Source organism: Cyanidioschyzon merolae, chromosome 3 (genome assembly GCF_000091205.1).
Source record: "Cyanidioschyzon merolae strain 10D DNA, chromosome 3, complete genome".
Lineage (NCBI taxonomy): Eukaryota > Rhodophyta > Bangiophyceae > Cyanidiales > Cyanidiaceae > Cyanidioschyzon > Cyanidioschyzon merolae.
The window spans coordinates 74,372-88,665 of NC_010129.1; the positions used below are offsets into that span (position 1 = coordinate 74,372).

Consider the following 14,294-nt stretch of genomic DNA (forward strand, 5'->3'; position numbering starts at 1 on the left):
ATTGTGAACCCATGTTTCGCCTGGGGTTTTCCATCCAGCGTCATGCTCCAAAGTGCCCGTTTTTGCATATAGAACTGCCAACGCGACAAAGGCGCACAGCGGTGTGCCCAGCGGCGAAAACCGCGGTCACTGCCTCTCGTCGCCCGAGGCTTGCTATGGTGATCCCCGGTGACTCGCAAGCAGAGTTTGTTTTTCTCAGCGGAACCGTAACGTTCTTGAACGTCTACCAAAACCTCTTATTTGCTCGCATTATTTTGAGCTGGTTTCCGGCTGCGAGCCAGTTGAGTCTATTACAGCCGCTGTACGTGGTATGTGACCCGTTCTTGCGCTTTTTTCAGGGCATCTTACCACCAGTGGCGGGTATCGACTTTTCGCCGATCTTAGGGTTTACACTTTTACAGCTAGGTGCGAGGCTAACGGCGGCGCTCGGTCAGGAGTGCCCCAGCCGCGACGTTGCCAAGGCACCCTAAGCGCCTAGTGTGTTTGTGGTGTGACGTTATTCGCGCGCCAGTCTCGCCCAGCGGTTGTCGGTTCGTGCCTAGCAGCGCATCGTATCCAAAGTTGATCGTTCCCTGCTACGAATACGACGGGAGACACTGTTGCGTGTTTTCGCTGGAACGACGGATATCGGCTGGCTTGGAACGTTGGCGTCGTCGGGGAATCCACCTAGGCTAGCGTGTTATCGAAGAATCGGAACTGAGTACGATGAGTCTTGGCTAATATAGCGATCGTGGTAATGCGCTACGGCTTTGGTGAGCAGGTTCCTCGGGAGCGTCGTGCTTGACGTCAGACGTAGCTGCTTGACAGGGAGAGAGCGAACGCGAGTTCGTGGGAATGTTATCCGATCTGCATTGGAGGCAGCTTTATCGCCCCTGAGCCTCGTCTCTGCAACACTTGTGACGTCGCTGATCCTTGCGGTTGTCTTTGATGAATGAATTGCAGCTGGTTATGGTATGAGGCAGTGCTCCGTCGTGCATGCAGTGTGCCTTTCGATGGTCCGAATCGTTCGGTGTCGAGCGCACTTCTCAGGGTCACGGCGTTGCGCGTGGCCTAATGTCTGCGCTAGCGACGGTAGCGCGGTGATGAAGATGTCGCATCCTGGACCCGCATGACAGCTGCAAATCAAACGAAGACTCTACGGGAACACAGACTTATATCGTTTCGTAGCCAGCCAAGAAAAAATGTTTGCGGAGAAGGTGCGCTCTAGAGCGACCCTTTGCGTGGAAGCGATAGTTGATGTGTTCCGGGCATTTGTCAGGCACCCTGCTACTTGCTTCCTCGCTGATACCACAGCGTATAAAATCCATCATATTCGGGCGGGAATCGCTCTCGGCTGGAGTCAGGGCACCGAAAGCTGTCCCAGCAACCGCGTACCTACAGATAGCTGGATATGCCGGCACCAGCGACACGACTCAGGTTTCTGCAAATGCGCTTGCACGTCGTTTGCGGTACCAGTCAAACCAGAAAAAGAAAGCACTCTGGCGGAACTGGTCTGGAAGCTTCCAGGGATCGTCGCCGCGCTGGCTGCCGCCTTTGCCGGAGCCTTCCCTGCCAGCGCTGGCAGAAGCATCGACGCCAGATGGATTAATGTAACCCGTGCCGTTGCAACGACCACAAGTCACACGCCCGGTAGCACTGCAACGCAAACAGGCGTGAGGCACGCGTTCGCCTTCTACTTGGAAAAAGGTTTTCCCCTGGCACTGGAAGCACTTGACACGTCCCTCGCCTCGGCAGTCAGGGCACCGCCGTGGGCCACTTTTTTCAGTCTGTCTCCGTGCCTGAACTATCCGGTAAGCACCAACCGTGATAAACGCTGCTCCAACCGCAATGGCAGCCTCCTTCTTCCAGAGTAGAAGCGGCACGGGCGGAGCGAAGTGGAGCACCCCGCTTCCGGCCTTAGGTACTGCCGCAGGACAGTTTTGCAACGCCAACCGACGACAACAGTGCTGAACACCCGTCACAAGATCAGGCGAAAAGTTCATTTGCGTAGTCGTATATGCGATAGAACCCCGTTCGGAAAGCAACTCGCGATCGACGCTACCAAGTGCAGCGAAACGCGATACGGTGGTGGAAGCGAAACAAACGCTGGCTTCGACGACGCCAGCGATCCCCCGGGGGATGACGCTTCACGAACCATTCGCTCCTGTTGCTGCGTTTGGAGGTGTATTCGGGGTTCCTCGGGTTTATCCAATCGACTAGACACAGCAATTCTGCAACAGAGAAGTAGCTGGGGCCTGTAGAGTACGGAGTCTGGATAGTCCGGACGTTCGGTGCTGACACGCTGGTCTGAGCTGGTGCATACGAAGCGCTGGAAACTCGAGTCGCTCAGCGGACATGTTTGCAGTACCGACACTGCAGAGCAGTCGGAAAGGACGCTTTTGGGGAACCACACCCGCTTTCCCAGGGAGACCGCCTGTAGCGCACCTACCGCTGCCTGTGTGCTGCTGCAGCACAAGGACTGGAACTGGTGACCCCGCGGACCCCCTCGAGTCATTCCTGGGTCGAGTGCAAGCAGCGCCCGCCCTGCGCGGACTCCAAGCGGCCGATGCGTCCTGGAAACGCCTCCAACAAACCGGGTCGGCCGCAGTCGGTCCACCAGAAGAGGTCGTAACTTGTTGTCGACAACCGGAGGCGCGACATACGAAGCCGAGTGATTTCGATGTCGTTGTGCTTGGCGGAACGCTCGGCATCCTAATCGGGACGGCTTTACTGCGACGCAACTCGCGTTTGCGCGTCGTCGTTGTCGAGCGTGGGGCACTCCGCGGCCGCGACCAAGAGTGGAACACCAGTCGGCGAGAGCTGGAAGTGCTCGTTGCAACCGGCGTGCTCTCGCATGAGACGCTTGAAAAGGTTATCCGTTCGGAGTGGAGGTCCATGCGTGTGGGTGTCGAAGCGGCTGCTTCGAGGAGCTTACCCGACCTTTCCACATTCATGGTGCAAGACATTTTGAATATCGGCGTATCACCGCGCGCCCTCATCGACGAAGCGCTTGCACAGTTCACGGAGCTAGGTGGTCAAGTTTGGGAATGGTGTCAGTTTCAGGGCGCGGAGACCAATGGCAGAAACGTACTTGTGCGTCTCGAGTGCGTTCCGGGTACCGTGCAGCGTCCTGCAGTGGCCCTCGGAGCCGGTGGCGATCAGGCTATCCTGGCGACTCCACTGTTTCGGACGTCGATGACGGCTGAAAGTCGATCAAGGGAGCGCTCCTCAGAACCGATTCGTAAGCAAATCCGGGCATCCTTGGTACTGGATTGCATGGGTAATGCCTCACCGATCGTGCGGCAACAGCGCGAGCTCGTGTATGGTCAGAAACGGCCAGACGCAGTGTGTATGGTGGTCGGCTCGTGCTGCAGAGCGCATCCCGGGCACGATCCCTTTCCTGATAACACCTCTGGTGACCTGATCTATTCCTTCACAACGGCCTTATCCTCGAACCGTCTCCAGTATCTGTGGGAGGCGTTCCCGTCGGACGCGGGGAGCAATCGCACAACCTATTTGTTCACGTACTTGGACGCAGATGCACGACGAGCGATCACTTTGACGGATCTCTATCGAGACTACTTGGGCTTGTTGCCGGTTTATCAAGGAGGGCATGCGTTTCATCGTGGTGATCGCGCTTTCCTAGACCGCTTGCAGCCACAACGAGCCCTGTTCGGTTTCTTCCCGGCCTACGAGAGGTATGCGCCACTGCCGACTGCATTGGATAACGTCCTTCCAATCGGTGATGCAAGTGGTGTTCAATCACCGTTGTCTTTCGGGGGTTTTGGTGCAATGCTTCGCCACTTACCGCGTCTGGTCGACGCCATTTGTGAAGCGCTTGCTGCTGAGGCACTCAGTGCCGAGGATTTGCGTTGCATCCAGCCGTATTTGCCATCTCTGTCGGTGACGTGGTTGTTTCAACGAGCGCTTTCGTATCGAGTTCCTTCACGAGCTTCACAGACGCTAGACGAACGAGTTGTGAACGAGATTCTGGGATGGAGCCTCCTTACCATGCAGGATGACGAGAGCGCATTGCGGCCGTTTCTCCAGGATGTCATCCAGTTTCCGGGACTGGTGCGCACGCTAGCTCGAACTACCGTGCGCGTGCCTGCTCTCGTGCCGCGGATCCTGGGTCATATTGGTGGACCCGTGCCACTCCTCGGCTGGCTGCGGCATTTGATGGCACTTGGTGTCTATGATCAAGCAAGTCGCCTCTTCCATTCGGAAAGCGCGCTGTCTTCTTTCATCGATGCTCGTCTGAAGGACCCGAAAAAGCGATTCCGATGGCATCGACAGCTCGAGGCGTGGCGTTACGGAAGCGGCCGTGATCTGCACATCGACTAGGTGACTCGGGTGGATGCAGCCCCCGGAAGAACTGTTGTATGCAGCAATCACGTGGCAAGCACATTGTGAGGATTCGGCACGACGCTTTCAGCGATATAGCGAAAGCGGTTCGTTTGAAGGCTTCAGACGAGCCAGCACTTGGATTCGATGTGTGCACGGTAACGCACTGACCCAGTCGTTGGCCAATGGCCGACTGCAAGCGCACGATAGTCCGAGGGCATGCGACACCTTCACCCGCTGTGCAGCGTGTTACTCATGAAGCATTGGTATAGGAATATACGAATATGCGGATCCACGCCTAGGACTGCATCCGTAGATGACTGGAGGCTGGTGGCTCGCCGGCCGGTCCGCCAGCCCATGTTCGAGGTGCAATGATTGCTCTCGGGTGATGGTGCAGGTTCACGTGGAAGCGACCTTGCACTGCAACCACGTATGGTGCCTGATACATATTCCAATGCTGCAGGTTCACGTGGAAGCGACCTTGCACTGCAACCACGTATGGTGCCTGATACGTATTCCAAGGCTGCAGGTTCACGTGGAAGCGACCTTGCACTGCAACCACGTATGATGCCTGATACGTATTCCAAGGAAGCGTGACGCGCGCGTGCAGCCCAGAAATAACACGGTGCACCTGAAGCTGTCGCAGTCGTATTTCGAGTGGCAGAACAAGGCACGAATGACCTGAACTCGACAGCATTAGGTGCAGTCGCCGTGAATATGCTTGTACAGGGCGCCGCGCCCGCGTCTAAAGAGCGCTCCATCCTGTGCAGACGCTAGCGTCCAGCTGTTGTGTCTGTGCGTATCAAGCTGGTGACGTCTCCGATTATGAACCAAGCGTTCCGAGCGATACCTTATCAATATCGCACGCCTGCTGCTACTCATCAGCGACATCGTAGGTGCAACGGTACACGCAACCAAGTGCCGATATAGGCACGTCTCAGGCAGGTACCGAGGATTCCCAGGCACAGCAGCAGGGGCGCGAGTTTCGAAGCCAGTTCCGCGATGCTGTCTCATTCGCGGTACCGGGTACGCTCGTCGCCCTCGATCTGGATGGCTTTATAAACGCCGAGCAGTGAAGAGAATCCCAAAAAAGTCAGCATAAGCGGTGTGAACGCAGGCTCTACGCGCTCCCGCAAAAAGGCTGCCACTGCGGCTGGCAGCGCGGTGCGTCCAGAGGCTGCACTAGCTTCGAATACAACGCCGATTCCAGCACAGAGTACCAAGGCGAGCATGCTGAGAACGAGACGCTGTAGCCACTGTTCAGCAGAGTCAAGAGCTTCGTAGTTTCCCCCGAATAGAGCTCGCAGGCCGCGAAACAGCCTTACCGCCAGGCGTTCACCCTCCTCCTTTGACACAGCAGCGGCTTGGTCCAAGTCACGCCCCGCTCGTTCGCGCTGCAAACCAAAAGCGTCCAGAATTTGTTCCGTGCGATCTTGTTGTCTTTGAGGACCAAATCCACGACCTGCTCGCATATCATCACTGCTGCCACCAGCACGAGCGCCACGACGACTGGCTTCGGGATCAGCGGACGCTCTCGAGCGTTGCGTTCGAGAGCTTGTTCGTGAACGACCCTGCTCAGCACGCTTCGCAGTGTCAGGCGAGTCATCGCTTGCTAGCGGTTCACATGTTCTGAGATGAAAGACGCCCGGCTTACGACGTTTCAGCGGGTCGACAAACGCTTTCGTGGACGCTGACTTGGGTCGCAAGCGCCGTCTTATAACCGCGACAAACATAACCTTGCAGGTTGAAGTTGAACGAGGTACTTCTTCTGCAAAGCAAGTTTACCAGTGCAACGGCCCTTTTCGCAAGCCTTGCACGAGTAACCAGCAAGAAAAAGGCTGGCGCAAGCGTCCACTATGGAAACAAAGTGAATGCTAGCTGGTTATCAGCAATGGAGGTGCGGATGCTGTCTGCTCAGAACAGCGTACTGGACTCAAAGCGAACGCTGAACAGCTCGTTCCGCTCCTGCTTTGTGATTCTTTTCTGAACGTTTTTATTTGACGCCAACGCTAGCCATTCGAAAAGCATAAACAGGTGTTCGTGGACTCGTGTATAGTTTTGGGATTCATGTGAGCGTGCCTCCATCGACGCTTTGCAGATGGGATGCGTTCTCCTCATCGGCATCAGGATGACGCTCGATGCTGTCCAATATGCTTACCTACATGCATCCCCGCTACTCCTTTCCGTAAACGTACAAGAATCAACAAGTTCGCTCTTCGAGGTCTCCAGCTTACCGTGTTCACGGCAACGCGTAGGTACGGCAACTCACGTCGCTGGAGACGCTGGAAAGAGAGCACAACGTCGTCCCTGACCGACTTGCTCGCTAGCTTGTAGTGAGCGCCCACTGCGCTCGTCACGTCAAAGGTAACCCATGTCGTCCGAAAGCCGTACCCTACGCTCTTCGTTGCCACCGACGAAGAGACACTCGACGAGACCGGCCTGCTGCCTCTCACGGCATACGCGCACAGGCGCCCCGGGTATCCTCTGTTTGCACTGATAACGGTCTGCGACTCAGACTCGAGTCATCGCAGCAGTCGCTTCGCGTAGCGCGTACGTCACCGCGTCGGACAGCGTTGCGCGTTGACGGACCAGGATCAACCCCGGAGTGCTTCCCCAGCCTGGAGGCTCTCTCGCTCTCTCCGGTCCCTGCTTCACCACGATCGATATCGCGTTCCGGAACTCGTCTATAGAATGGAACAGCGAGCGCTTGTGTATGCAGCAGACAGCCTATTCACCGACACGATCGCTCAGAGGGAGCTCGTGATCCCACGGTACTGCACCGAGTGCGGACACCAGGCATGGCAACCCGGAGAGCCCGCTGTACCTTCAAGCGGCGTCTACGGACTGACGGAGCAAGCGATCACACGTCACTGCAGACAAGTACGCGGTAACGCATGCGCTGTGGCAGACGTACGTGTATGCGTATCGAACGAGAAGCGATTGTGAGTGTATCGACGGGCGACCCGCGGTTGTATCCAAGGACGATCATGGAAATGGGAAGCGCAGTCTAGATGCCAAGCTCCGCCTGTGCATAAAATGCGTCGATGAGCGTCGGAAATCGCGGAATCGGGACTTGAGCACGACCATCAGAGTGTTGCAACGATCGACACTGGAAGAAGAGGGACCCTGCGGATGTATGTGGTGACAGTCGGATATCTGATCGAGGAAAAGGAACCCGTCGCATACAAGACCCGCAAATGCTCGTCTTTACGCCAGCTGAAACACAAATCCAATATTCATCCTGAATCTCCGAGTCCTGCAAGTCGACCATTCCACTTTATACGCTGACACGAGCGTAGCAGCGTCGCAGCAAGCAGATACCTCGGGACGCTCTTTCCGCTCGTTCGGCATACGCGGCCTCCACAGACCTGTATCTCGAACAGACGCATCCGAGTGTCTGAACTCGGCTTTTCATTGCTCGTCGAAAGGAGACCGGGTCTGGAGCTTTCGTAACTGCGTTGCGTTTTTATTTGGGGTATTGTACAGATAACTGGAATAGAAGTTGTGAAGTATGGAGAAGCGCGGTACGTTTAAGGCGTCGGCGGCAGCGCTGCGAACACGGAACCCGATCCGCGAACTCATCGAAGGCCTGGACTTGCGCTCCCATCCAAACAAGCAGGTGATTCCTCTATCCATCGGAGACCCGACCATCTTCGGAAACCTTCGAGCAGCTGACGTTGTCAATGAAGCAGTGGTAGACGCTGTTCGTTCGGGTCGGGCGAACGGCTACCCGCCGGCTGTCGGCACGGAAGTTGCCCGGGAGGCCGTTGCCAAGGCTGCCAATACCGCCATAGAGGAAGCAGCACGTGTGGCTCGTCGCTTGAGTTCGCGTCATACCAGTGGCGGGCCTACTCCTGATAAACCCCGAAATGGTACCCACCGCGACTGGGCGCAGACAGCGTTCACATCAGCAGCGCACTACGAGAAGCGCGACGTGATCCTGGCTAGCGGTGCAAGTCATGCGCTGGACCTGTGCTTCTCTGCGCTTTTGGACCCCGAGGACAATGTACTGCTTCCGAGTCTCAGCTTTCCGCTCTATGAGACGATATGTGCGTACTTGGGCGCGGAGGTTCGGCGTTACCCGCTGGATCCAGAGCGGGGCTGGCAGGCGACGGGACTCGAGCCCGGCGGAGCCACCGACCGACTCGTCGACGAGCGTACCGTCTGTATTGTTGTGAATAATCCCATGAATCCAACAGGAAGCGTCTACGAGCGAAAACATCTGCAAGATATTGTCGAATTCGCTGAGCGGCATCGCCTGGTTATTCTCGCGGACGAGATATACGGCGGCATGGTCTTCCATCGTCGGCATGCGGACGGGAGTGGCCCAGTGGGGCCACTTGATGCACCACCCATCGGGTGCCTTGCGAGGAATGTTCCGGTCCTCACGGTTGATGGCCTAGCGAAGCGCTTTCTCGTGCCGGGATGGCGAATGGGGTGGATTCTCATCCATGACCCTACGCCGGATCAACAGTTCTCTGTCATTCGGCGGGCGCTCGAGGGCCTGTCGATGAAGATTTTGGGGCCGAACTCCCTTGTACAGGCTGCTCTACCGGTTATTTTGTCCAAGACGAGTCGCGAATGGTATGAACACGTGCGGACAACGCTCGCTCGACAAGCGCAATTTGCCTATGAGAAGCTGTCAAGTATTCGCGGCCTGCACGTACCGTCGCCACCGCACGGAGCCATGTATGTGTTGGTTTGTCTGCGAAACAACCATATGAGTGGATTGGAATTTGTCCAGCGCCTCATGGCCGAGGAGAGTGTTCTGGTGCTTCCCGGTGAGTGCTTCGGTGCACCACCGGGCTACTTTCGTGTGACATTCTGTGCACCGATCGACAAGCTATCGGAAGCGTTCAGTCGCATTGCGAACTTTTGCGACCGACATCTGCGTGCCGCCTAGGTATCGGCAGCGATAGCATACAAGGGATGGGAATCGACATGAAGCTCGGATGACACCAAGGTTCATGGATTGGATCACGAGAATTCCGGATGCAGGCCTGCGAACGATATGGCCTGAAGGCGCGTGGTCGTGGCAATGGCAGCGTAGCGAGCGCGCTGCCTCTTCTGCGGAAGACAAGATGTCCCTGCAAAGAAGACGACCATCAGCATCGTATTAGAATCCGGTGTTGCGTTCTACGTTGCAGGTGGCACGTGTTTCCTGGTTCCCGGATACGCTGTTTGTAGCAGAGATGACGACTCCGGAACGCGGTGATCATGAAGCCGGACGCGATCACTTGGATGCCCATAGAGACGCTGGTGATCAGTGCACCACCGACGACTAGAATCGAAGCGCAGCACCAACGCCATGCACAGTACAACAGCGTCTGTCATGCCGTGTGTTGAGCCTCGTACAGCGCATTCGATAACAGATGAAGTGCATCTGCGATACTTGATGAGACCGGCGTTGTAGCGTGCGGAAAACTGCTGACAATGCGTACCGGGATCGTCATGTGCGCACCCGTAAACGGAGTCGTTCTCGTTGGTGTTCTTGTGCTCTGTGATGCTGCGTCTCTTTAGCCCGCTGTCTGCTGACGAGGCCGCTACTTTCGCTTGCCGGGCTCTTGAACGGTTGGAAAACGACCGAACGCGGAATCAAGGGCGTCGAGAGCCGTATCCGATAGGGTGCACACTCGGGACGACCAACTGGACGGACGTGCAACGCCGTTGCCAGCCGCGGTCGCCAGCGTACAAGATCCAACTCCGCAGAACGGAACTCTCAGCGTCTGTTTCTGAGCTTCTCGTTTGTCGCGACATACGAGACGCGAGGACTTTGCAGGCACCCCGGTGGGTGTTTACGTACGCGTTTCGAAAAGTTAAGAGCGACAGGGGTGTTACGCTTGTCAGCGCCGACAAGCGCGAACCTACGGTATTAGTGGTGAGTGCGCGTCACCTGGGCGGGCTCCTCTGGACGCACATGGTACTTGAGCGAGCGCGCTGCAGTGGACACAGCATTACCTGGCGAACAGTTCGAGGTTTCCATTTTCTGGATGGCGAGGAGAGTTTCTCTGTAATGCGGGATAAGCATACCAAGCGCCTGGTGTACTGCATATGCTCCGTATCGGCAGCGTCGCATTGGCTCGCTCGTCTGGCTAGCCCGTACGTGCGTTTATGCCAGGATCGCTTTCAGGTTGAGTCGGTGCGATTTCTGCAGCAGCGCTGGGAGGATCCTCCGGATACGCGCAAACATCGACGCCAGCACCGCGGGCCCTGATGTTGCAGTTTATCGTGGCGCTGCTCGCTGAGGCGTTGCGAGTCGCTGGTACCCTGCAGTTCCTTGTCCTGCCTTGGATTACCCGTGCGGTGCAGTCGATAGCACTTGGTTGAATGCTGGAGCGCAGATCAACCTGCATCGGCGGATCGGCATCTGCTACAGCGGATGCAGAAGCGTGAAACCAGGGAAAGGATGCCCCATTGAAGTGCTGGGTCACCAATCGTCGCGTCGGGGTGCCAGTATTCGTTGCTCTATGGAATATGCCGGGCGCCACGCTGCGTGACGAAAATGAACCGGGCGTATACAAGGGTTGCGAGCAACTGCTTCCACAGACACTGAGAGAAGCTTCACTGCGGTAAGCGTTCGAATGGAACCGACAAGTCTCGCCGTCCTGGGATATGTCAACAATGACACAGATAGATAGCGCTCTCTGGTCGTGATTTGCTCCCGAAAAGAGACCGCTTCACGCACGAAACACCGGTCGAAAGCACCTCCTGTGCAATGGTATGAAGATTCGCCTGTTTCACCATGCGTTGGCTTGTTCAGGTCGCAGCGCGCGTTCCAAACTGAAAAAGCAGGCGAGTGCAGGTCGCGCCAGGCGCGCGCGCGCACACACACACACACACATCGATGCCATCAAGCAAGGCCCATGTCAGAGACACGTTTCCGCAAAACGCTCTACTGGATGAACACCAACGTTGATGACGCTCTTTGGACGCAGCTGCATCGACCGTCAGGCGTTGCGAAACAGCGACGAATCGAAACCTTCGCACTGCAAAGTCGCCCGCTTACGCACCAGACTCGCACGACTGCGACACAGATTACGTGCACCTGCTAACGGATCCGCACCGCTGCCAAACTTTCCCCAGCCCACGTACGACATGTGTAACGTTATTCAACCCAGTCTCTACCTGCGAGACGCCAACGCAAACCGAGTGCATCGTGGCGACGCCTCAGAGCCGGCGCAACAACGGATCACACAAGACCGATGGTTCACACCTGGCTGCACCCTGGAACACATGCGCAGCGCCCTACGCTCGCTCACTCGCTGGATAGAATGCAGCACTGGCAGGCGTGATCGCACCATTGCAGCAGGAAATCAAAACGAACACCTGCAGCAACTGCCTTGATGCGATCCACAGCGCTGACGTGAGGCGCTTGCATTCGAGCTGTGCTTTCTGTCGACGTTTTCGCGCCAAAAGTCCAACCTCACGGGCAGATGCGTGCACAGTCGCTACCGCTCACGATTGCCATCGCGCGATAAACGCGCACGCACCGCACACGCGCACGCACTGATCAACGTGATGCGTGTTCTGGTGGCGGCAGATTGTCACGCACTGGCACCCAGTGTGCCACCTGATGCCGTGACGTGCGCCCGCGTCACACACACACACACACAAAAGCTGGGGCTTGCTTCTTTGTGGAGCCTATCGGGTATGGCTCAATTTGGTGATGATTTTGGAAGCTGTACGTGGGCGGGCCAATTTCGGGGGATTTCCCAAGTCACTGAGCTCGGCTTGGGTGATAGTTCCACGTTCGAGCAATTCCAGGCGAGCTATTCGACGCGCTTTCAGAACGGGTGCGAGGATGCGCATCACTCGATTATCGGATGTGGCCTCACCGGGGCCATCCCATGCTGCGAGACGGATACCACAGGTTGCCTCGATCGCTTGCACAAGTGCAATATCGTACTGCGTGACCATGCTTAGCGCTTTACCGGGTCGGCCGGCTCGCGCTGTTCGCCCGACTCGATGTACGTAAACGCTGACATCCCGCGGCACATCGAAATTGAGCACGAGATGAACTTTGGGAATGTCGAGGCCGCGTGCGGCGAGATCCGTGCAAACAAGGATGCGGTGTCTGCCTGATTTGAAACCCTGCAGGGCCGCTATCCTTTCAGGCTGTGATAGTCTACCATGGAGGGCGCCAACCGGCAGCCCGAGTCGATCCAAAATGCTCGCAAAAATCGCACACTGGGCACAAGACGCGGTGAACACCATGGCAAGCACCATCGAGGCGCTACTCGACTCGATCGTCGGTGATGATCGCGACTCAGACCCGTCGGTTTCGCCATTCGGGAACCTGGTATGCGCTCCAAGTGCCGTGGCTTCCATTGATCCGTTCGTTTCGTCGCGTCCGACGTGGTCATTGTCAGCGTCGTCGTTGTCTTCGTCAGCGGTGCGGGCCTCGCGCTGGCGCCGACGGCGTCGCAGCATCTTGAGGACGGCGTCCTCTCCTGAACCGACAACGTGCAGCAAGACGTATGCGGCATATACATCTCGGATCGCGGCCGGAACGAGAAGGTAGTAATGCTTCAGCGACGCCACTGTCGCGTAGATCCCCTGGTCAGTGAGTCCTCGATTCGCGTCAAATGCAAATACCTGGGATCCGTCGGTTTCCGCCACGACCAGTTGCTGAATGCGCTCCATCTGTCGCGACATTGTAGCAGAAAATAGGAGCGTACGACGCGTTACGGGTAACGCACCCAACAGTGTCGCCAGGTCTGCCGCAAAACCCTCTTCCAGGAGACGATCTGCCTCGTCAAGCACCAGGAACCGCAATCTGCAAAAGTAGCGACAGCGCTGACTCCCTTCTGGCCGTCTACGCGGGAGCAAAGTCTGATCAGCTGCTTGCTGCTGCCGAATAAACGCTGCAAGACGCCCAGGCGTTGCCACGAGAATGTGTGGGCGTTCTCTTTCCAGTACAGTGGTCTGGTGCACCGCATCGAGGCCGCCTACAACCGTCTCAACTCTGACGCCTACTCGCGACCCCAGTGCGAGGGTTTGTTCCGCAATCTGCGCTGCTAGCTCCCGCGTTGGCGTCAGAATCACCGCAAATGGCCCGCAGGGATCACGAACCAACAACTGAAGAATTGGCAACACGAAAGCGGCAGTTTTCCCAGAGCCTGTTTCAGCGGCTCCAATGACAACGCGGTATCGCTCGTTGAGTACTGCTGGAATGCACGCCTGCTGGATAGGGGTAGGTCGTTGCAACCGAAGCGCTTGACACGCCTCACACAAGGACGGCAACAGACCCAAACCAGCGAAAGTCTGCGTTTGATCTAGAGCCATCTGAACTGGCAACGCCCGCTGTTTGGTGCACAAACCTTAGACTCGTACCAACCAGTTGCTGTCAGTTGGAGAACTCCACCGCTGAACCTCATATCCGAGAGCGGCACGAATCGCACGCTGCGCCCCGCTGAACTGGACGCGAAAACAGAGGTGCAGGAGGCGGCATCGTCCGATGACGCTGCCCGATGGCGATGCCATGTCATCGAGCGTCATCATCGTCATCGAGCAGCAGCAGAAGCATCATCATCGTCATCATCGTCATCGAGCAGCAGCAGAAGCATCATCATCATCATCATCGTCATCGAGCAGAAGCATCATCATCATCATCGTCATCATCGAGCAGCAGCAGAAGCATCATCATCGTCGTCGTCATCATCGAGCAGCAGCAGAAGCATCGTAATCATCGTAATCATCATCATCATCATCATCGAGCAGCAGCAGAAGCATCATCATCATCATCATCATCGAGCAGCAGCAGAAGCATCATCATCGTCGTCGTCATCATCGAGCAGCAGCAGAAGCATCATCATCATCATCATCATCGAGCAGCATCATCATCGTAATCATCGTCATCATCATCATCGAGCAGCAGCAGAAGCAGCGGTGCGATCAGCGCAGCCGCCGGGACACAGTACCGGTCAACGCATGCGATACGTCGCCTTTCCTAGTACGCGACTCGTGAAGAG

At 56.7% G+C, this 14,294-nt stretch overlaps 7 protein-coding genes across 7 annotated transcripts; 4 read left to right on the plus strand and 3 right to left on the minus strand.

Annotated features, from left to right (window-relative positions):
- Window positions 1-11: 11 nt before the first annotated feature.
- On the plus strand, window positions 12-470 carry CYME_CMC030C (hypothetical protein, conserved; the record flags this gene model as incomplete). The annotated part of the gene is made up of 1 exon (XM_005535204.1): window positions 12-470. The coding sequence occupies one exon, from the start codon at window positions 12-14 to the stop codon at window positions 468-470; it is 459 nt and encodes a 152-aa protein (XP_005535261.1).
- Window positions 471-1,412: 942 nt separating this feature from the next.
- Window positions 1,413-1,982, minus strand: CYME_CMC031C (hypothetical protein; the record flags this gene model as incomplete). Its single annotated transcript, XM_005535205.1, has 1 exon — window positions 1,413-1,982. The coding sequence occupies one exon, from the start codon at window positions 1,980-1,982 to the stop codon at window positions 1,413-1,415; it is 570 nt and encodes a 189-aa protein (XP_005535262.1).
- Window positions 1,983-2,334: 352 nt separating this feature from the next.
- On the plus strand, window positions 2,335-4,323 carry CYME_CMC032C (hypothetical protein, conserved; the record flags this gene model as incomplete). The annotated part of the gene is made up of 1 exon (XM_005535206.1): window positions 2,335-4,323. The coding sequence occupies one exon, from the start codon at window positions 2,335-2,337 to the stop codon at window positions 4,321-4,323; it is 1,989 nt and encodes a 662-aa protein (XP_005535263.1).
- A 1,010-nt stretch (window positions 4,324-5,333) lies between these two features.
- Window positions 5,334-6,056, minus strand: CYME_CMC033C (hypothetical protein; the record flags this gene model as incomplete). The annotated part of the gene is made up of 1 exon (XM_005535207.1): window positions 5,334-6,056. The coding sequence occupies one exon, from the start codon at window positions 6,054-6,056 to the stop codon at window positions 5,334-5,336; it is 723 nt and encodes a 240-aa protein (XP_005535264.1).
- A 1,778-nt stretch (window positions 6,057-7,834) lies between these two features.
- On the plus strand, window positions 7,835-9,226 carry CYME_CMC034C (probable tyrosine aminotransferase; the record flags this gene model as incomplete). Its single annotated transcript, XM_005535208.1, has 1 exon — window positions 7,835-9,226. One exon carries the CDS (start codon window positions 7,835-7,837, stop codon window positions 9,224-9,226), a length of 1,392 nt encoding a protein of 463 aa, XP_005535265.1.
- Window positions 9,227-9,826: 600 nt separating this feature from the next.
- CYME_CMC035C (hypothetical protein) lies at window positions 9,827-10,537 on the plus strand (the record flags this gene model as incomplete). Its single annotated transcript, XM_005535209.1, has 1 exon — window positions 9,827-10,537. One exon carries the CDS (start codon window positions 9,827-9,829, stop codon window positions 10,535-10,537), a length of 711 nt encoding a protein of 236 aa, XP_005535266.1.
- Window positions 10,538-11,964: 1,427 nt separating this feature from the next.
- On the minus strand, window positions 11,965-13,608 carry CYME_CMC036C (similar to ATP-dependent RNA helicase; the record flags this gene model as incomplete). The annotated part of the gene is made up of 1 exon (XM_005535210.1): window positions 11,965-13,608. The coding sequence occupies one exon, from the start codon at window positions 13,606-13,608 to the stop codon at window positions 11,965-11,967; it is 1,644 nt and encodes a 547-aa protein (XP_005535267.1).
- Window positions 13,609-14,294: the final 686 nt, after the last annotated feature.